Source organism: Sarcophilus harrisii, chromosome 1, assembly GCF_902635505.1.
Source record: "Sarcophilus harrisii chromosome 1, mSarHar1.11, whole genome shotgun sequence".
Taxonomy (NCBI): Eukaryota; Metazoa; Chordata; class Mammalia; order Dasyuromorphia; family Dasyuridae; genus Sarcophilus; species Sarcophilus harrisii.
The window spans coordinates 233,053,893-233,077,120 of record NC_045426.1 but is presented as its reverse complement, the minus strand read 5'-3'; the positions used below and the strand labels follow the sequence as shown (position 1 = coordinate 233,077,120).

Here is a 23,228-nt window from a genome sequence, read left to right as displayed (position 1 = left end):
GAGAATATATTATGAAATAAATAAATATATATATATGGTATATAAACATAGATACAGAGAGCAATTGTTGGCAAGCTAAGTTCTGAAGAGGTTCAGAAAAAGAGATAATTGTGAGCCAGAATCAGGAAAAAATACTTCATAAAATAGTTATGCTAAAGAATGAAAGCTGAGAGGGGATAAGAATATGTAAAGACAAGAGATGAGAATATTGAATGGATTGATTTCAGGGACAGTGTGGTCAAAATTTTGTGTGAGTGAGGTGGGGAGTAGAAAGAGACAGGGAGCAGAGTGTAGGGGTCCATGTGGTATAGGGGTCCATGTTGCGTAGGAGTCATGGGAAATAAATTTGCAGTTGTAAGATCAAACCAGAATATGAAAAACTAGTTAGTGAATTTTTTTTAAAAAAAAAAAATCTTTTTTTTTTTTGGTTCTTCAGACACAAGTCAGTTCACAGCATTTTAGACTAGACTGGAAGAAATTTTAGAGGTCAGTGAGTCCCTTTTACAAATGAAGAAATTAAGACTGAGACAGGGATTGATTTGCCTAGGGTCATTCAATTATTAAATGTCTGAAGGAGGATCTATACTCAGATATTGACTCCCAGATCTAATACTCTGATGGTTTTTATGGCTTTCAAAAACAGATGGTGCAGTAGAAACCATTTGAAGTTAAGTTTCTTGTGGAAAAAGTTGATATTTATTCATTTATTCTGGGCTTCTGTGGTAATTCTAGCTCTCAAAATGCTTTTGTGTTGCAGAGTTTGACAAATTTCTTGAGGAAAGAGCCAAAGCTGCTGAAATGGTCCCCAATCTACCTTCCCCACCTGTGGAAGCACCGACATTACCCATAAACACATCTGGAAGAAAAAAGCCAGAGCATTCTGAAGATGCCCTCTTCGCCCTGTGATACATTTTCTTGGTCTCCTTCCTTGTGCTGTGCAGAAGAACACTACTGTCTGGTCATACCGTACTCTCCTCAGTTACGGAGAATGCTCACCCCTCATCATCCCTCCTGTATCTATTACACTTTCCTACTCCCCAGTCAGTCATACCATTCTTACTAAAAATGAAACTTCACCCATCTCTCCTTTCAAACCTTTTTTTATTTCTTCTAAATCTCCCACCTTTCAATACTACTTTAACCATCTTTTTCCTTTCTAGGCTGTGTGAAATTGGCTGCTGCTACTGAAACCCACCTCTCCCTTCCCTGCTCCCACCCACCTCCCTAGTTCCTCCTGAAAAACATAAGTGCATGAGCTCATTTTTCTTATATTGGAAACCAAGTAGACTAGCATAGAAAGCTGCTGCCCAGCCTTGAGGTGATTTTTCAAGATGGTTTCCTATTTCCCTTGCCTTGTAGCCAAATATTTAGCAGGAAACAATGGAGGATGCTTGGGGTCAGGATGGATTAAAGTAAAGGAACATCTTACTCTTGATGTTTCCTATTATAGGTCCAAATCATATCACACTCCTGCTCTAGAATTCTGCTTTCCACCTTCTTTTACTTCTCTGTCCCCTGGACTTCTGAATGGAGAGTCTAGGTGAGGAGTTCAGAAGGTATGTCAAGTCTCATGAGGTTTTCTATTCTTTCGTCTCTTCCTTTCACTGTGACTTTTTTCAATTTGGCTTCAGGAGGCTAAATGGTGGTCTGATGACTTCCCTCCTTTGTTTGCTCATCAACATGCATTAACTTGATATTGTTTAAAAAAACAACAACCTTGGGATATTTGGGATTTCTAGCACTTTAAAAAGTTTTGCATTATTTCTCAGTGTTCCAGAGAATTTTTCCTGTCAGTTTGTTGTATTATGTAGGTCCTTTGGGGTCTCTCTTCCAGGCATACCCGTAGAAGACCTTTTGTTGTAAACTCATGCCAATTGTTCCTTAGTGGATTTGGCTCTACCCACTTAGCTAGATAGAGCTTGAATTCTTTGGCAAAGGGTTGGATTGCCATCCTAAAGAAATTGGGGATTATAGAAGGTACACCCTCTGATGGAATGCAGTTTCTATATGGCTCCAGTAAATCTAGTTAATGAAGGGAAAGTTAAAGGGAAGGAAGGAGACCAGGGGTTGAGTGTATCAATGAAAATCGGTATTAAATCATACAGATATTGGTCACAGCAGTTTGACTCTCTTATGTAGGGTTAACACTGATGTTTAATAATCTCACAGGAAGACATTGAGGACATCCCTCTTTGGTTCTCCCATCTCCTTAACTCTCATACTTTAAAAGGATTTTGCACTAGGAAAAGCTGCTCCCTGACCACTGGGGAAAGTATTTTGATGTTTGTTAATGTATTGCATGTGTGACTCTGGAATAACTAGTTACACAGTGAGCTTTGCACCTCTGCTGCCTACAGGCCACCTTATCAGAAGGAATGGCTATCTAAGCCCTGCTCTGTTAGCTTGTTTGGGTTCCCGACAACTTTATTAGCTACTGTAACACTAAGGCACTTCTACACTCCTTTGGCCCTTCCCTGACACCTCAATGAAGGCGTGGGTCTCTTCCATCAGACAACCTTGAAGTCAGCTTTCTGCACCCTAGCCCCTCGTTTAGGGGGAGTGCTCTCAGTGCTTGCGGTCCACTTCCATACTTTGACTCCCTGCAGATGCCTCCAGATCCGCAGGATGATCTTCAAAACTGACTAACAGGCTGCCTGAGGGAAGTGTCCAGCTGTCCAAGGAGGTGTCAGTCACTTTGCCAGGGCTTGCATCCATCCATCAGGGCTTATTTCAAACTGGATATTTGAGGGGTTCTCATTTAGCTCTTGTCTTTTTCCCCTGCCTTCCTGTCCAGAGCTGCCAGATGTTAAACCTTGCTACTGCACAGTAACTGGAAGGGAAAACGCTGCTGTAGCCAAGGGAGCTGTTCTTTGACTTCTTTCTTCCCGACATCGCCTACACTTGGCTCTCAATAGTTTGCCCCTTGCCAGTACTTGAAGAACTGACTTTCATCAGCTGGTATGCAGCTACTTGACATGAGTTAGTCTGAGTTTGCTTCATTTAGACCTGTTGAGTCAGATGCTGCTTTCTGTAATGGAGATTCCTAAAGTCTGCAGAGTTCCTCATGAACATCTGGGGGCAGATGTTCATCTTGGCCCAGAGTACAACCTAATATTAATAGGCTAAATGCAGCTTCTATTATTGTGCATGTCATGGCCAGCCTAGGCCTCTCTGTGGCCCAGGGCAATGGCATGTATAAATTCAAAGGAGTTTCAATGAGGGAACATGGGCTTAGAGCCATCACTGTTGGCTGGCAGAGAGTAGATTAATTTTCTTCCTTCAGGAAAGAAAGAATGTATTGGAATCAAGGACTAGATTTTGCAGAGACATGACCTGGCAGCTCAGGTTCTGGGTGAGGCTAAATACCATTCTTGTGGCTAAGCCAGAAGCCAGATTTAGCCTTGACTGATTCTTATGGTGAAAAACCAGAGACACTAGTTGGACTACAGATATCTGTAACCTGAATAAGTATGAGTATTGTTCCTTCAGGCTTTTGAAAGTCAGTGAATGTGCCTAAACATTGAGCCTAGGGAACTAACTCTTAGTTTGGACTTGCTGACTAGCAAAAATTAGCTCAACTTCAATAAAACCATACTCAACTATGATGACACTTAAATATCTTCCTTATGGAACTTATCTAGGCAGCTTTAAGTTGCTGTTAATCTTTTCCTTGGGCTATACTTTTTTGTTCTCTCTTCTCCTCCCCCCAGATCCTCTCTGTGGTCTGTCACTTCCATTTTCACAGCTTCCTCCCTATCCTAGACATTCTTCCTGTTTTCTTATGTTTCCCTCTATTCATTCTCACTTCCTCCCACATTCTTGCCTTCTTTCCTATTTTCTCTCATTTTCCCTTTCATGTGGCTTTTCCAGCCCATGTCCTGCAATGTCCTTAGTTCTAATGTTCTCTTATCATTTAAAACCTGGGCGCCTGGGAGATGGGGGAGTGGCACAGAATGCTAAAGTCAGGTTTATGCCAGAGGGGTTCAGTTACTGTTTCTTTCTTTCTCATTCTCTTCTCCATTGACTTGAACTCTGAAATTGAGCTACAATAACTACCCTCTTAGAGAGACTAGAACTGGCTTATTTTTTGCCAAACTTGCAAACATCATTGGTGAGATGCCTTAATATCTTTTCTTTCCAACCATATTATTATTATGCTTTCTCCCTGTGTCACAGGACTGTAATTTTCCCAGCCTATGAAGGCTTTCAAGGAATTCATCCAGGCAGACAGATGATGTTATCTTTCTAAGATTCAGCTTCTGGCATGAAGTAATTTTAAGGCATCTCTCAGGCACAACTGGAAGTACATGGACCCATCCAAAACAAAGTTAGGTCCGTCCCCTCCCAAACTGTAGAGCATGAATGTCCTCTCGTTGTTTGAAACCTCTTAAATTTCAGCATCTCCAGGCCCTTGTGGATCCCCGTCTTTATATAGGTTTCTAAGGAGGTTAGTCAAACCCTGAGAAAACCATGTAGCTCCAAGTCCCTGAGGCCATTGTTAGAAGCTTCTTCTAGTGCTGACTGCATGATAGCACCTTAGCCACATTGTGGTGTTTTGAAAAGATGCTGCTTGTGGAGGGATACCAGTCACATAATCTTCTCACCCTCTCCAGCTGCTAACTTGCTATGGAGACATGCTTCATTACAGTCTTTTTCCTTCTCCCACTTTATAAAAGAGAGTCCTAACATATTAGATCCAATTTTTTTGTGGAATAGGAGAGTCCTTCCCCATTCTTTAGTCTGGCTTTAGCTTCTATTTTTCACAGAGGGAGAAGTTGTTCCCAGCAGCCTACATTACAGAAATATATTTGTTTGCTTCAGAAACATTTTCTGCACTTCTTACCTTAAATTCTTATATTTACCTATTTTGGCAAAGTAGAAGGAGCAGCTTTGAGATGCTTCAGTTGATGATAGATGGCGGCAAAAGGGCTTCATGGTTATTGATCTCAGTGAAAGGGAGCAAGGCTGTGGCTGTGTATCCAGAGAAGAATTCAACAATAGAGCTATTTGTGGCCCTGGGTCCAGGTCAGCCCAGTGGGCTTTGCAGTAAAAAACTATTATTCACATCTTCCAAAAAAAAAAAATCCCCTCTCCAATTCTGTAGTGCATTTTAGGGGTTCAGAGTCAGTCACATCTCTGGGAGCTGTGTAGTCAGAAATGGCCCCAGTTTAGTTCTTGCCCATGTTTCTTTTTTTTTCTTTAATTATGTATCTATTTAGTGTACTTGGCCTGAAAAGACCTTCCATCTTCCAGCTATAGCAAATAGATAGATCTTTCCTATGATCCTAATAACTGTGATTACAAAAAAAGCTCAGCCCTCCAATATTAGCCAGTTCAAAAAGAGATCTTTAAACATTGTAAAGGGAATAAGGGAGCTTTTATAACTTATTCCAACAGAATGGAGAGTTGCAGTAGATGAAGCACTTCCTGATTATCTCATGCTTAAATGCATCAAGTTCTATAGAAGGACCAACAAGTGGGATCCACAGGATGAATATGTGTTCTTAAGTCATTGATCACAATCAGATTGGGGTAATAATTTTAATCATTTCAAATGCCTTTTGGATTCTGATTTTCCTTGATACCATTTATGACCCAGTAGCTTCATAAGTCTTGATGAGAACATGTAAATCATTTAAGATGTAAAAGATAATGCTCCTGAGAAAGGGTTATAGTACATTTGAGATACACTTACATTCTCAAGTGGATATGAAGTTGAATTGTCCCAAGGAAGGAATGTGGCTTCTCTTAGAGAGCAAGTGCAGGAAATTAGTATGTTAAGGTTTACAAGGCCTATAATGTCATGCCTCCCTATGGTTCTTTGAACAAAAGAGGTTATATTCAAGACTGAATAATCAAATAAACCGAATAAAGATGAGACCGAATAAAAATTACTGAATAGAGGTATTCTATGTGATTGGTTCCAGGAGCAAGTTCATTGAGAAGATATTGCTGTTCTGCATCTCTTTTGAACTTGGTGCTTTTTAAATGGCTGATACTGATGCAGACCATAAATGAGAATCTAATTTTGAACACATCATCAGAAAAGTCAAGCTTCTCATGAGACAAACAGTGCATGAAGGTCATCTAGTTTGCATGTAAAAGATGGCCTACTGTCTCCTTTTCAATGTATTCATCAGCAGCTTTGTTAGGTGGGAATGATATTTGAGTTGCTGAGGTTAAAAGACATGTACCAATTGATAATATATTTCTTTGTGCATACGCTGCAATCATCAAATGAGCCAAGCACAATCAATGCTGACCTCAGGTTTGCAAAAAGTAGAAAGATATTTTGTACCACTGACGAGTGAGTGCCCATATACCAGGGTGAGTGGGTCCATGATGTCACCATGCACTACGAGGATCATTGACAACTTCATCCACTTAAATCCACTCCCATTTCTTCTGCTGCCACCTCTATTACATCTCCGTAGCCCTCTTGCCTTATTATATCATTCATTTTGAAAGTTTCTCTGAGTTTTCCTCCCCTGGACTAATAGAACTCAATTCTTCTTCCTCATTTGAGGAAGAATCTTCCTTCTTTTGGACACTGTCTAGATTTACTGACCTGATTTTGTCTGTAAGAATTTCCAGTGTTCTCATGAGAGGTTTATTTGACACACTGTCTCTGGCCTGTGGAGAATATCTGAAGTCACAGTCTTTTTTTTTTTTTTTTTTGAAGCGAAAGTGAACTTTATTCTTTTTTTTTTTTTTTAAATAACTTTATTGCCAGAACCCATGCCAGGGTAATTTTTTACAACATTATCCCTTGCACTCATGAAGTCAGTCTTGAAAAACACCCCAGGAAGTGGAGAGGTCTAGTTGGCAACAATGTTTTGACCTCGCATTGAGTTGTTCATTCTGTTGACTAGTTATTGTGATTTGGCATGTCACGTTCTTTTCTCCATTATCTGGAAGTTTCTGGGCATTAAATCTGATACCAGAGATAAGCATGTCTGTAAGAAAGAGGAGCTGAAGGAGCAGTGGATGAAAGCCTGGGCACAGTCAAGCTGGAGGTGATTGTGTGGTAGGCTGAAGGTCAACATTTTCATGTGGCACCTAACTAGACACAAAAAAAGACTCAGTCTGGCATCCTAATTTTGTTTCAATAGCCTTAACCTGCTTATCTAATATGTTAAGAGTTTTTAGTGTACTCTATAGAGTTTGTTTGGTTTTTTTTTAATCTGGGTGATCTTACACTCGTTTTCTGTTCTTTTTCCTGGATTCAGCTCATCATCTGCTAATTTCCTTAATACACTCTCCAGAGAAGTCCTCTCCACTTTTACCTCTATCTCCATTGCCTTCTCACAAACCTAAACTTTTCTTGCAGTGTCTTGACTAGTCTATTTAGTTCCACTTCCATGTCATCTGTTGCCCTCTCTAGCACTTCTTCATAGATAGCCCTCTTGCCCTATTAAATTGCTCATTCCGAGTGTCTCTCTGAGTTTTCCTCTCCTGAGCTAATAAAGCTCAATTCTTCTCCCTCATTTGAGGAAAAGGCTTTTTCCCCATTTTTGACATTGTCTTTATTTACCGACCTGATTTTGTCTGTGAGAATTTCAAGAGCTCTGGTGAGAAGTTTATTTGACATGATGTCTCTTGCCCATGATTTTTATGTATGCTAATCATACTGAGAGAGTGTGTCCTGTATCAGGATCTTCTTTTGGCTTTGGTTTATGACATATCGGCCAGGAATTACTAAAGGGAACCAAGAAGCTCCTTTTCTTCAATGTTGGAGTCAGAAGCTATAGAAATATCACCACCTGTCTCTTGGTGCTGGCCTTTTACCTTGCCTGTGACAAGTCCTCCCCTCTCAGAGCACTGGTATTGTGGCTCACAGATGTGGGTCAGCAAAGCAAGCAGTCCTGAGGATGGAACTGAATTGCAAAGGGGGGTGGGGGAATCAAAGTAGGAAGAATCTCTGAAAATGTTAGAAATCACAGATATAGTATGTACTTAATTACACTAAATTATTGTTGGAATTCCTTGTAAGTACTAATTATACCTGATTATAGGTTAAAATATTTATTTTGTCAAAATATTTTCTTTGGGCTATGTTTAACTTTTTCCCTGCTCATTGTGTACTGAAGTGTGAAAATTAATCATTTGCCTAACTTTTGGGGGGGGGAGTGCTGGTAGAGAAGGGCAAAAAGTAAGGTTTTACATGAACCATCTGTGCATCTTTGGCAAGCACTTGAGCATTGCCCTCTCTGAATACATTAAGACATTTAACCAACCAACTGGTTCAAAGATAAGGAAGTAAGAAAGAGTAAGTAAGAGTGGTACTTTTTGAGAAAAGGCTGGAAATATTTCTTTCAGGAGAGGAAATATGTCATTGTCCTGGGCCGAGAAAATCCTTGTTCCTTCTCTCAATATCTTCTCTCTTAACCTATTTCTCAAACCTTCCAAGTCCCACTGTCACTTTCTGTCTATCTGCTTAAGCAAGGTAAAGGGTTTCTCTGAAGGCTCACAATTAAAACTTAGGTATGGAAGTAGTAGATTCTTTTCCTTCCACTAGACAAGCCCAAAGTATTTTCTCCATTATGGAAAACCTCACCACAGTCTCTGTGCCACCCTTATTATTTAGAGCCTTCTTGAGCAAAGGTAATCATTTGCCAAAACATTAGCTTCTGGGTCGTTCTTTTTGTTGTCCCCTCCCCAATTCTGTAAGTAGGGTTATGTTCCTAAGTCTTGGGCCTGAGGAAGAGGGAATGGAGGTATGACTCTTGGGCGGTCCTTTTGTTCCTTCTAGGGAAAGGGAAAACCGATTCAGCCTAAGCATTCTATGAGAAGTGCCCTAAATAAAGCACAGGACATGATTTTTCCTGGAAACATTGATTCAGCAGACAACTGCTTTTTCTCTTCCTCCTCACTCCTCCCCTAAGAGCATTCAGATAACTCTTTGACTGTTGAAGAAAATCTTTGGGTCAATAACAGTGATTCTGTAAGGACCATATCAGGCCCAGCATCTCCCACTGAGAACTGGTTCTTAGGATGCCCAGCTTCTCTTGCACTATGATTAATACCCTGTCTAGTTTATTCATAGTAACTGTTTGGGTGGTATTGACCCAGATGATGATTTCCCCACTCCCACACTCCTGTCTTGTTTAAGGGGGTGTGTTTTCACCTCCCCATTTATACAAAGCAATAGCACTTCACATGTGTTCATCATAAAACTTCATTCTGATCCCACCTGGTTCATTGCATCAACAACCCCTTTTTCCTTCTCAAAAAAAAATCCCTCTTTTTGTATTTTCTGATTATAGCCTGGGCTTCATGAGTACCTCCTCTTCCTGCTTCTCCTTCCCCTTTCCCCTCACTTCCTCTCCCTTCCCCGCCCTTCCTTGGCCCTTCAGTCTTAGGAACAACAACTCTCCTTCTATCTGTCAAAGTACATTGAGCTATTGTTAACAACACTATATAATAAATAGCAGTTTTTCTCTGTATATTAAAACTATAGGCTTTCCAGGTGACTACTGGGGGGAGGGGTCAGAATATTTATTTCCTGAAGCTAATGGTTAAATTGGGAGGGTTTAAGGGATGGGGGTTTGAGATGGGGAATGTATCTGTTCAAAAGAAGAATGGGTCAAATTCGTTGTCAAATAGCACAACACGGCCAGTTTTCATGTTGCTGCTGTGTGTTCCCATAAACAGATGATGTTGGGTGTAACTTGTGTATGGCTAATGGTGATACCATTGTATTAAAATGCTACCATTTGATCTTATTCCAGCTACCATCTCCCGAGTGTGGGTTTTTGCATGTGAAAAATTCCAATAAAAACAACAACAAAACTTCCTAGTGTATGAAGCAGGATGTGGCTATCTGTGGGAGGAACCTGACCAATGTATCCTATTCCCCAATCCTCATCCTCTTTTCTTTTTTCAAAAGTAGCCCTCAATTAGAGGTTTCAAGCTCCCACTAAACAAATCATGATCTTCCCACTTTCCCTTGCATAATAGATGTTTGGTCAATCTTTGTTTAAAAAAAAAAATTAACTCAAGAGTGAAATATCTGATTCGTGCTCCAACACTCAGAGCCTAGGCTCATATGAAATCTTCACGGATTCGAACTGGCTGTTTGTTAAGCCATCGAGTTTATAACAGCTTCCCAGAGGCAAGAGATATATATGATCTTAGGCAAATCATTTCTCTTCTCTGCTGAAATGTGAGAGTTGAAGAAAGGTTTCCAAGGTGCTTTTTCAGCTCTAAAATTCTGAATTCTGTTGAAGAGCCCAAGAGCTGTGATTTGGATAGACTTCTATAAATCCCCTAAACTAGTCCCTTAGCTTTTCAAGTTATAGCTGCTCCTAAAGACTCCAAGAGCTTGATCTTTGAAAAGAAATTTCTTTGGATCCCTAATCTAGCATTTAAGCTATGCTTCAAAGTAACTCCATAACTAATCCCCTAAACAACTAACACTCCATTGCATCCAAGAAAAACATCACACCTTTTGTGCCTTGTCTTTGCCAGGGCTAATATTCAGAACACATCCATGTAATTGAGCCACTCTCTAAAAACTGGAACTATCCAAGATTTGCAAATTGAGGAAGTTCAACGCCTGAAGAAAGAGCACCAGTAGTCATATAAGACCTTCTGTTTTCCAAAAGATGAATGGAATGAAATCATTTGAACAGGTTTTGGGGTTTTTGATGCACTTGACCACGAGTTGGAGGCTAGAACCTCTGAAGTCTTCCATTCAACCCAACATTTATTAACCAACTACTTTGTGAAAAACACAGTGTTAATTTAACATTATAGTTATTAAAGTGATGTGCTCAAGGTCCCATATCTAGTTATCAGCACAGCTAGCACCAAAACCTTAGTTGTATGGGAATCAATCTAGGCCTCTGAGGGGAGAAGCCAAAGAATATTAGGTAACAGAGATAACTCAAGTCACATAGTCAGCAGAGAACTGTGCTAAATGAAACCTGTGTCCTGATTCCCAGCCCAGGGTTTCAGTCCTTGCCCGACCTTGCCTCCTGATAACAACTGGTCAAGGTGCTGTCTCTGCATCCAACCTCATTTGCCCTTTAAACTGACTTCTCTGATTTGCAAGAGCCTTGTTTCATACAAAGTTTTCTCCCCACCTGAGTTCTGTCCCCTTTGGCAACTGGCAGGGAGGAAACAGGAATATAGTTTCACAGCACTAGGTTTTAGTTACCGCTATCTATAATAACCCATGAGAAAACAATGAAACTCTAGGATATAAGGGCTGCTAGGCTACCTTCTAAATCTCTCCAGTCTTGGCTACTGAGTCATGTGATTTCCCAAGTACTCCTCTCCCCCCGCCTCCCCACATTCTATCCTCTTTTTATCCAATCTCAAGTTGTTATATCTATAAGAACCTGGGTTTTAGCTGTGGCAGTGGAGGGTGGGAGAGCTTGAAAATGTTTAGGAATCAACTTAACCCTCTCAGAACTTTATCTACAATGTAGTACATTAGGCCATTGGCTCTTCTCAGTCAAGTAGAAAAGGAAGAAAAGGGACACAGGCAAATAGCTATATGTGAAATTTATCATATATTTCAAGGGAAAAGAAGATGTACGCAATAGCTACAGATATTTTGAGTATCATGTATAATTCTCTTATACAATGGATATGAAAATGCCCCTTTTATTTGGTTTTTGTTAAATTCAGATTTTAAAAGGCTTAAATTTTTTTTTCAAACTTTAGCTTAAGCTAATCAACCAGTCAAGTCAGACTTGGGTGATCATACAGTGCTGAGATAGAAAAATATAAAACATGGCTGCAGCCATCAAGGAACTCAATTATTCTCATAATGTTGGTTCTATTGCCTGGTTACACTGAGTGCTACTTTACAAGATGCTGATTATAAGGGTAGTTTAAAAGAGGGGAAGATTATCATGGGCTGGAATTATAAGAAGGGCTTCAAGAATTGTTAGCACAGTATAATGGAAAGGGTACAAGATCAGGAGTCAGAGAAACTGGATTTGAATCAACTCAATTGCTTGTGTGACCTTGAACTGAGAGAGATGAACAGCTTTAAGGTCTCTTTCAATTCTAAACCCATGACTGATTAGATGGAGTCCTTGAAAAATGGCTAAGATGGAACCTGAGGAACCTGATTTTTAACTTTCTCTGCTAGCTTGGCTTTACCTTGAAGAATATATAGATAACTATGCAAAGAAAGTAGTCAAGAGTTGCCAACAAAATGGGATCCTGAAGACTTGTGGGAAGTAGGGAAATATGGGGATGTTAACTTCAATTCTCTGGGTTTTGTTTAAGGCCTCTATTTCTGTGAATGTGGTGGGATATGGGAGTGAGAGTAAAGTCAGAGTGGGAGCCAGATAATAAAATGTTAGAGCTGGAAGAGATCTTTGAGATTATAGGTCAGCAGTTTTCAGCCATTTCCAATTTTAAAATCCCTTTTGAAATCTCAAAAAATTTCACAGACCAAACCATATGGTAGCAATTGTACTTTCAGTAGCTCTTGGTTGAGAAAAGACATGATGATAGGGAAAAAAAAAACACTATTGTAAATTCAGTGATGCACTTAATTTACATTTTATTAATCACAATAGCATCTACATATGAGTGTGTGACAAACTATAGAAAAGGTATAATGTTTGCTTATTTATTGAGTCATGTTGCATATTTTATTGGAGCTAAATAAAAAATTAAAATGACAGTGTTTGGTGTGCATATGGATTCAGACTCCCTTTGCAATAATCTAAGGCCTTGGTCCTTAGTCTGGAAATCACAATTGTAGGTCAAAGCTCTCTTCAATTGGGAGAAAATGAGGCACAAAGCTGTTAAGTATTTTTCATTGCATTTGTACAATCTTAGGAAGCTTCTCTTTAAACAAAGTGTCTTTCCTGCATATCCTAGTCATGAAAGGTTCCAATGACAGAAGTCATCATAAAAGTGATTTTGTGCAATCACGTGCAAACTATTGACATCCAGTATAATGGCAAACAGAGAGGCAGATATTTTCCTGAAATGAACATAAATGTCACAGATTATCTCTTGTATAAAATTTGTGGTAGAAGCAACATTTGTCCCTTCTGTAAGCTAAATTCATTTTTTTTTTTCCTAAAAGGCAATGAAACAGCACATGATACTTAACTTGTCTCAAACAGTCTAAGGCTTCTCATCCTTGAGACACTTTTCTAACCAAGGGTGCCACAATGGCAAATGAAAAGGCAAGGAAAATGTGCCCAACTGAATTAATGCTATATCCTTTCTGAATATTTCTTCAATGCTTGTTAAGTAAACCTTCTTTTGTTAAAGAAGAGCATTTTATTTCATTCTAGCCCCAAACATGAGCCACCCAATCTGTATCAGGCCTGATCTAAAACCAAGTTCAAATGAAAAATTTTTCTACTGATGCTAACAGTCTCCAATTATTCACAATAATGTCATATTAATCGCATTGAATCCTGGGACATTATACAATAAAATCTCCTTGGTGACTCTCCATTATGAAAGAAATTGATACGGCCTAGACTGAAAATTTATTGGAGTCAGGGGAATCTTCATGATTCCCCACAGGTCTTCAAAGGTTTGGCATATAACCATGTCTTGAAACTTCAACAGGACTTTTAAAGCTTATATTTGCCCTTAGCAGCTTCTAGAAATCCTGACCTGGAGTGAAGGTCAGTGGCATGCTAATGTATATTCCAAAGGGAGGAGAAGATTAGAGAAAAGGAGGGAGGATGGTAAAATAAACAAAACCTCAGCCTGCCAACTGCAGCCTGAACTTGTGAAGTTGAATTTTTCAACTGATATATATATGGCCAGTGAATTTCATCTTATTCAGTCCAGCCTTTTGAATTCTGATTCTATTGCTCAGTGTGTTAATTGTCTCTCCCACCTTGGTTCATTGGTGAATCTGATAAACATGTCATCCAAATTATTATTAAATGGGACATGTCCATCCACAAGTCCCAGGGGTCCTAACTGCATCCTCCTGCCCAAGTGGACTCTGGATCTTTAATGACTATATTTTGACTGCAATTCCGAATCCATCTAATTCAGCATCCTCCATTTCATCAACCAACAAGCACTTATTACATATTTACTATATGCCAAACACTGTGCTAGGTGCCGAAGATACAAAAAACAGCTCACCAAGGTTACGTTTTAATGAGGGAGAGGACACGTAGGTGGATAACCTTAGAGGCTATTCCGCAGGACCCAGGTCACAGTCCATCTGGTTCAAGTGACAAGTTCCTCCGAGTCATAACGTTCTCGGATTCTGTCGTACGCAGGCAGATACTAAGTAGCGGGGGCAGTAGATAGGACGCAAAACTTAAGGTTACTGTATCTGAGTTCAAGGTCTGCCCCAGACACGCTGGGCAAGTTACTTAACCGGCCTGCCTGGAGAGAGGAAGAGCGCCTGGATGCGTTAGAACGCGACGATTTGGAAACCTTGACGCATTATCCAAAGGCGCGCTATTATCAGTAGTTATTAGGATTCTTCGGGAGGGAGGGGGAACCTTGCAAAGCGAGAGAGGCCGGGAGAGGAGATTACAAGGAGCCCGCCCACCCCGCGCCAGGTGCACAGAACGGCCCGGAGCCAGGACACGCGTAAAGGTCCGCAGCCCACAGCCTGCCCCGCTCCAGGGCGCGGGGGCATGTGACCCAATGGCAGGCTTCCCGGGAGGATTACATGAGGTCACTGCAGCGCCGGGAGCCGTGATGCCGAATCACTCCACTCCGGCCCCGCGCGCCTATTGGCTGCTCCGCCCTGGTTCTACGGGCGGGGATCCTCCCCCCGCCCCCTCCTCCCAGGCTCGGGAACCAAACTTTGCCAGGAAAAAAGAAACCCCTCTAGCTTCGCGCCCGCCCATTGGCTGGTGCAACCGGAGCTCCGCCCCGACAACATGTGGTTCGGCTGAGCCTGGCTCTTAGGTGTCCGGAAAGGCTTTTGCTCGCCTCGGGGCTGGGAGGATTCCTTGAAATCCCTTTCTCCTTCCCCCGCCTCTTCCCCTATCTACTGAGTTCCTGCCCTTCTGAACGTGGGACTCTGTGTAATTATCTTAATGAATTGCCTTGCACAGATAGAGGACTTACTGCTGTTCCTTCTAATCTGCACTCAGTTTCTTCCCCCTTCTCTTGCCGGGAGTGAATTACCCTGATCCAAATCCCCTAGTTTACTGCAACCGAGGCACCCTCTTCTGTAGGAAACCTTTCCTGCTCTCTCCGCTGATGGGGCCGGTCTCCCCACAAACCACCTTGAATTCATTAAAACCCAACTAAAATCCTATCTTCTGCAGAAAGCTTTCCCTAAACCTCTCAATTTCCAATGTTTTCCCTCTGAATTATTTCCTATTTATTTTGTATATAATTTTTTTATTATTTTGTATATATTTTGCATATAAATATATTTTATATGTATATTTTGTATATATTTGCCTTGTTGGTATGTAGTTTCTCGCGTTAAATGAGAACAGCGAGTGTCTTTTTGCCTCTTTTGAGGTCCCCATCGCTCAGCATCTGGCCTGGCACATAATAGGTGCTTAAATGTTCCAAATTGATTTATTCTGTAGGTAAACTTAGCTGCCGACATACCGTCTGCCTCGGTTACAACCGTAATTTAGGATCCCCAGAATGCATAACACGTCTTGCACATGGTAGGCACTTAATAAGTGCTTGTTTATTGAAAGCCCTGCTCATTCCCAAAGCACTCTTAAGTCTTAAAGTAGTTCAGCAAAATCCCTATTATGCCCACTTTACTGTTATGGAAACAAGCCCAGAGAGAAAAGTGACCAAGATCAAATAGCAACCTTGTGGTTCTCAACTTCTACCTCATATATCTTTTATGATATGGAGTCTCTCCACTGGTTTGTACTCACTACTTACTGAGAGTGGGAGAGGAATTATATAGCAGTATCCCTGGAACACCAAATAAGTCCTTAGTTGCCCACAATTTGATTGCCAAAGATTGGGAACTTAGCAACTTTGTGAGTCCCCATTCCCCATTCTTAGATGGCAGGTTCTCCTCTCCTTCCTTCTTCTCTGGCCTCTTATTTCTCTTCTCTTTTCCTTTCCTGTCCTCCCTTTTCCTCTCTTTTTTCTCCCTTCTTTTCTTCTCCTCTCTTTCCTTTCTCCTTTTTTTCTCCTCTTCTTTCCTCTTCTTTTTCTTTGCTCTCCTCTCCTCTCTATTCAGGCCACCAGTTTACCCAGTCCTAGACCCTTGTACTCTGGATGTTTTCCAGATTTTAGAGAACAAGGTGAGGTGGAGTGGGGTTATTAAGGGTTTTAACCTCACAAGTGTTCCATCAGAAAACTGCCAGTAGGAAGTTGCATAAACCCTAATCTTTCATGGGATCTGTCCCTCTAAAGGATTTCTAAACCTCTGTAAATCACTTGGAATACTTTCCATTCCCATCCCAGGGAGGTCAGAAAGCTGCCACAAGACTCAAAAGCCCAAGAACAAAGATAACTTTTGAGAAATTTAAACAGGGAAACTTTGTCTTTTGTTACTTTTTCTCCCTCTCAGTTGAAAAAGGGATGAGGGATAAAGAGAGTAAATATCACCCAAAACTTATTCTCCACCCTGGAGCCCAGCATCCCCAGATTATTTCTATCTGAAAAAGGTCTGAAGTACTAAAGACTCAATTTGCATCTCCTTTCAGCCTGCCTCGACATTCAGGGCCATCTTCAGTTGTCATGATCTTGCCATTGGACCCAGATGGCTCCAGAAGAGAAAGTGAGGTTGGTGGTTTTGCACAGTCCTTCCTCACCTAAATCCAATTCACTTGCCTGTCATGACATCACCCTCCCCTATGTTGAAATCCTCCTGAGTAGGAAGGATAAACAACAACAACAAACCTTTTGATGTATACTTACTGGAGTCCTATGGCATCACTGGGGAGAGATAGTTGGTGAAGAAGTCCTTCCCTGCATTCCTCCTGTGTATGAGGTAGCGCTTGGTTTAACACAATGAATGGTCTTTAAACAGAACTACAACCTGCACCATACTTTCCAACTCCAAGACTGTTCCTGTGGCAGACTTTATTGTCACCACTTTAGAAAGTTATAGAGGGGGATAGTTATATTTTAATCTTTCTACCTTTTTTTTTCCCCTATCACCTGCAATATTGCACATCCTATCATCTGCTGTTTTAAAGTATAACACTATGTTTTTCAGTCATTTCATTTATATGTCACTCTTTGTGACCCCATTTAGCTTTCTTGGTGGAAATAGTGAGGTGATCCTTCATTTCCTTCTCTGACTCATTTTAGGAAACTGAGGCAAACAGGGTTAAATGACTTGCCCACAGTAGCACAGCTATTGAGTATCAGAGGCCATATTTCAACTATGGAAGAAGGGATTTGAAGAAGATTGTTGATATTCATAACTTCACAATTGCAATCAATTTATTGGATTATCTTGGCACAGAACTAAAGCATTATATCTCTTCTAAATTCTTCCTGTTGTCTCTTCCCCTACAATAAGACCTTTCATTTAGCTCCACCCACTCAGTTAACTTTCTTGCCTATTCATCCTATTGTCTCTCCCAGGCCCCTGCTGGTTTCCTTTGGAATCCTCACATTTCTGGAGTAGAAAGTCCATAGCTCGATCAATAAGCATTTATGAAGAGCCTACTATATACCAAGTCCTATGCTAGGCCAGTGCCTACTTCAATGCCAAAGCAAAATTGTAGGCTTTTCATGATCATTGCCTTTCATCTGAACCCTGATATGGGTGGTATCCCTAGGATTCTACAAATTCTCTGACTGACTAAACTCTCTTCTAATAATACCCTGAAGATGGGCTTTCCATCTCAACTGGCACATCCTGATTGCTCTTTATGTTGTTTCGATTTTCTGAACCTTCCATAGTATGGTCACTAATGAGCGCATTGGACTGGATATTATTTAAAATTTATTTCAGCACTGAGATTCTGTTTAAAATCCAAGTTTTCTTCACAACTAAACACGCAGCATGAGTTGCCCATCTGGATGAAATGAACTGGCTTAATGTTACAAATTTATTTTGTTATCACCGTTGCCATGCCCATATGGTGTTCGACTCTGATTTTGAGGGAGGAACTATTCTGCTCTAGCTGGTCAGCTGGGACTACTGTCATAGTCCTTTTGAATTGGCAGCCAAGTCAGAATCTATTAGGAATTTGGCTCTAAAATCAACAACATCTCAGAATCAAGGGAATACATGCTAAAAGCAAACTCAGGGATATGAACCAGCATTTGAGGTAGGTAATCGTCTTTTGGGAGGTAAAAGGGGGACTATATTATCTGAGTTAATTTTTTTTTCTGTCATGAACACTAAAAAAAAGGATATTTTCATATATAAAGGACAGGAAAAGAAAATATGAATCTATTACATGCAGCCTGCTTTAATATATATATATATATATATATATATATATATATACACATACACTAAATTCAGCATGTTATTTTCAAAGCATCCTGCTTATCTGTGTTTCCTTCTGAACTTCCTTCTCTTCCCGTCTATGCACTTTCTATTTCATAGAATCTTTCATATTGTATTCTGTACATTTTAAAAAAAAAATTATTCAATGATCCTCTTTTTTGGAGGGGGAATACTATTACTAGATCCCTTTCCTCCTACTTAAATCCCCCCTCTCAAAAAAAAATTAAAAAAAAAAGGAAAATACAATTCTTGTAACAAATAAGACTGTGACAACATGTCTTCAAAAATGTGTTCCATGTTCCCCTCTCTACGAGCCCAATTTTTTCCCCCCAATAAGTTTCCAGTCTTTAAGAACAAGGCCAGGTTTTGCCCATTTTTTGGCATCAGTTCATGTAAATCTTTCCAGGTTTTTCTGAAAGCATCCTGCTCATCATTTCTTATAATATAATAGTATTTCATCACAAGCACATCTAGGTGGCAAAGTGCGACAGAGCAGTGGGCCTGGAGTCAAGAAGACCAGAGGTCAAATATGGTCTCAGACACTCATCAGCTGTGTGACTGTGGACAAGGTCACTTAATGCAATTTATCCCAGTTTCTCATCTGTAAGATAAGTTGGAGAAGAAAATGGCAAACCATTCTGATATCTTTACTAAGAAAACCTCATGTGGGGTCATGAAGAGTTGACATGGTTGAAACAACTGAATAACAACACAAATTGTATCATAACCATATACCACAAGTTGTTACTGTTCCCCAGCTGTGAATCACAGCTATTCTCATCAATACAATGATGCAAAATAATTCTGAACAACTCATGATGAAAAATACTCTACACCTCCAGATAAAGAATTGATGGCATATGAATGCAGATTGAAGCATACTTTTTTGTTGTTTTCTTTAATATTATCTGTTTTTTTGGTCTGTGGTTTTGCAACAGAGCTAATATGGAAATGTTTTGCACATATATAATCTCTATCAAATTGCATGATTTCTCATGGAGAAAGAAAGGGAGAAACTTTTAAAATAAAAAAAATTTTAAGCATTAAAAATTTTTATTTACATGTAATTGAGAAAAATTAAAATCATTTTTATTTATTTATTTTATTATTATAGCTTTTTATTTACAAGATATATGCATGCATATTTTTTCAGCATTGACAATTGCATAACCTTTCGTCCCAATTTTTCCCCTCCTTCCCCCCACTCTCTCCCCCAGATGGCAGGTAGACCAATATATGTTAAATATGTTAAAGTATATGTTAAATGCAACATATGTATACATGTCCATACAGTTATATAAAAATCATTTTTTAAAAGAATAAGCAAAGGAATTGAAGTATGAGTGTCAGTAGATCTAGGTTCTAGTTGAAATTCTTCTACTGACTTCCTATGAGACTCTGTCTGTACCTTGATTCCTTTGTCAAATAAATGGAAATAACACTACTTATCTCCCTCAGAGGGCTGCAGTGAGGACAAGGGATAATAGATGTTCAATGAAGTTGCTTTGTAACAATAAATGTATTTATTACTATGTAGAAATCTGTGAAACAGATGGGAGCTTGGGCCACCATTGATATATTCCTCCTTCTTCTAGCCCAACAGAGATGAAAAATGCAATATGTGCTTATAACTGCTTGACTGATGAAAACCAGATTATGTATTATGCCTTTCAACTCTTGCTTCCAGATCTTCTCTTTCCCAGGACCAGGAGTGAAGTGAATGAGAACTCACCCATCTCTAGAACTCAAGCTTTTCAATTAAATCACTTAAGATTTTTTTCCTACAGGGATAAAGCATTTATAGACAAATGCTTGTGACCCAATAACTACTGATTATCAACCCAGTTCTGGTTCCTGAAAGGAGACCGGAGCTTTATTGCACTTCGCACAATCCAAACATCTACTAAGTATTTATTGGATGACTACATTCAGCACATATCCTGACTATGTTCTATGGGGATAGAAATGAAGTGGGGATAAAAATAAAATAGAAGATAAAATCCTTGCCCTCAGGAAACTTACAGATTAATAAAGATCTTCACCCAGTGAAGATCTGAGTTCTTTTGTGTGGGACATAGAATTCACTGAACCACAGATAGATGTACTCCCTCTACCCCTTTCATTAGATAATTAAGAAAAAGGTCTTTTACTTGGTGAGCAATCTTCTGGTGTTGAATCCCTCCAAATTTAGCAAGACCTAATTTGATAAGAACTACTAGAACTTGTTTGTTCTTCTGTAGCACCTAGAACCCAGAATCATTGGCACAAGATTAAGCATTAAAATGACATCTTAGTGGAGGAATAAAACAATAAAAATGTGAAATGAAGAACACAAAGAAATTTTTGTCAAAATTTGATAAAGATCAAATGCCAAAATATATCATAGAAGGAACAAATGCCAATCTTTAAACACTTATGAAGTGCTCACCATGTGCCAGGAATTGTGCTATAGCCCATTACATGCTTACATAAAAACATTTGTTTTGTGAAAAATAACTATATTTTTTAAAAAGGCAAACAATAGTCTCTGACCTCAATGAATTTACAAACTAATGGGGGGGGGGGCGGGGGAGGGAGAAGAAGGGAAGCACACATAAACAAATATCTACAAAACAAACATTACACAGGATATAGAATGAAAAGGAATTGGAGAAAACATACAATTTTAAAAAATATGATTTTTGTTAGGGCTTAAAGAAAGCCAGGGAGGTCAGTGAGTAGAATGGAGGAGGAAAAGAGTTCTGGACATGGACAACTCTAGAAACAGTAGCTTAGAGAGGGAAGAGACTTTTATGTCTGAGAGAAAGATTTCATCAACTTCTTATTTGGGGATTTATTTGGAGTTTTTTGAGATGATTCCCTAACTCCCACCTAGGTGTCTGACTGGCAGGGAATCTTGGCCCAATTTTCTGTTAGCCACTCACCCTTTCCCCTGGGAGTAACCATATTTGTCAGTTTTACTAACTCAGACACCTCCTTAAAAAGTTTTAGATTTACTGCAATGTCATATAGGTAGCATTTAGATTTCAAGCCCAGGCCCTGGAATTCCAGTTCCAGCTACATTTACACCAGAGCTTAGTCTCCCATTCTATTTCTTTTTCCTGGCTTCTCCAGCTATGGTTACGTCTCTCCCTGGGTCTCAGTTTACTCATGAAGAGACTGGATTAGAGCAGCTGTGTTTTTTTTTTTTTTTTACATTCTTAAAATTATTGGGACCCCAAAGAGCTTTTGTTTCTTTGAGCTATATCTTTTGATATTTACTGTACTAGCAATTAAAGGTGAGAGGATTTTAAATATATTTATTAATTAAAATTAATAGTAAGCCCATTACATGTTTACACAAAACACTTGTTTTATGAAAAATAACTATATTTTCCAAAACAAAAAAATTCCGTGAGAAGACTGGCATTATTTTACATATTTTTGCATCTTGTTAATTTCTGGTTTAAATAGAAAATAGTGGGATTCTATTTGCTTTGACATGAATGGAAGCATGTTGGTTTGTTCTTTATATATGAAGAAAATTCGGTCTTACACAGATAAGTAGTTGAAAGAGGTAGGTACATTTGTGGCACAACATTTACAATACTTTATTTATTTATTTATTTTTATTTTAATAGCTTTTTATTTACAGGTTATATGTATGGGTAACTTTACAGCATTGACAATTGCCAAACCTCTTGTTCCAATTTTTCCCCTCCTTCCCCCCACCCCCTCCCTGAGATGGCAGGATGGCCAGTAGATGTTAAATATATTAAAATATAAATTAGACACAATAAGTATACATGACCAAACCGTTATTTTGCTGTACAAAAAGAATCAGACTCTGAAATATTGTGCAATTAGCTTGTGAAGAAAATCAAAAATACCCGTGGGGAAAAATATAGGGATTGGGAATTCAATGTAATGGTTCTTGGTCATCTCCCAGAGTTCTTTCTCTGGGCATAGCTGGTTCAGTTCATTACTGCTCCATTGGAAATGATTTGGTTGATCTCATTGCTGAGGATGGCCAGGTCCATCAGAACTGGTCATCATATAATATTGTTGTTGAAGTATATAATGATCTCCTGGCCCTGCTCGTTTCACTCAGCATCACTCAGCACTCAGGCCTTTCTGAAATTATTCTGTTGGTCATTTCTTACCGAACAATGATATTCTATAACATTCATATACCACAATTTATTCAGCCATTCTCCAATTGATGGGCATCCACTCAGTTTCCAGTTTCTTGCCACTACACAAAGGGCTGCCACAAATATTCGTACACATAAGGTAGGTACATTTGACAAAAATAACAACAAAAACCTTTAGTATGATTCTGAAAATGGATTTGACCGGGGACCCCCAATTGTCCTCAGGCAACAATTTGAGAGCCGCTAATCAGAGCTCATTCTATCAAGAGTAAAGGTAGAAGCCCCCAGTGAAGATGGGGATGTCTTGATCTGCCAGTCTATATTGCATCAGCTTAGTTCCTTTCAGCGAGACTCCAGGTGACCTGCCCCACCCTAACTGGTGTGAAGGCTGGCAGGTCCTGTCCCCATTCAAATGAGAATAGGAGGAAGGGGAGGGAAGAAAGGGAATGGGGAGGGGACAAAGCATCCAGGAAGCTGCAAAACCAGGGTGTTCAGTCAGCCTGGGAGTTCCACAAATTCGGGGGCTGGGGGAGCTGTACGCCTGTGCTTCTTTGGGGTGTGGGGGTATCTAATGAGGGTCCCAGCTAGGCTTTTTCTCGCCCGTCCAGAGCCCCTCAAATCCTACGGCTGACTTCGGCCGGTACCCTACAGAGAGGCACGCACTTGGCAAAGCTCCATGCGCCCTATACCTGGTCGCTGCCTGGGAAGCCCCTCACCCAACGCAACAA

The 23,228-nt window shown here is 39.8% G+C and overlaps 1 protein-coding gene across 5 annotated transcripts in view; it reads left to right on the top strand.

Annotated features, from left to right (window-relative positions):
* TOM1L2 (target of myb1 like 2 membrane trafficking protein) overlaps positions 1-12,649 on the top strand; it is a 181,669-nt gene extending 169,020 nt beyond the window's left edge. For all 5 annotated transcript variants that reach the window (XM_031938502.1, XM_031938484.1, XM_031938490.1 and 2 more), the window contains one exon: positions 758-12,649. In XM_031938502.1, coding sequence (XP_031794362.1) covers positions 758-906 — 149 coding nt within the window. In that variant the 3' untranslated portion in view covers positions 907-12,649. The remainder of the gene's footprint in view (positions 1-757) is intronic.
* Positions 12,650-23,228: the final 10,579 nt, after the last annotated feature.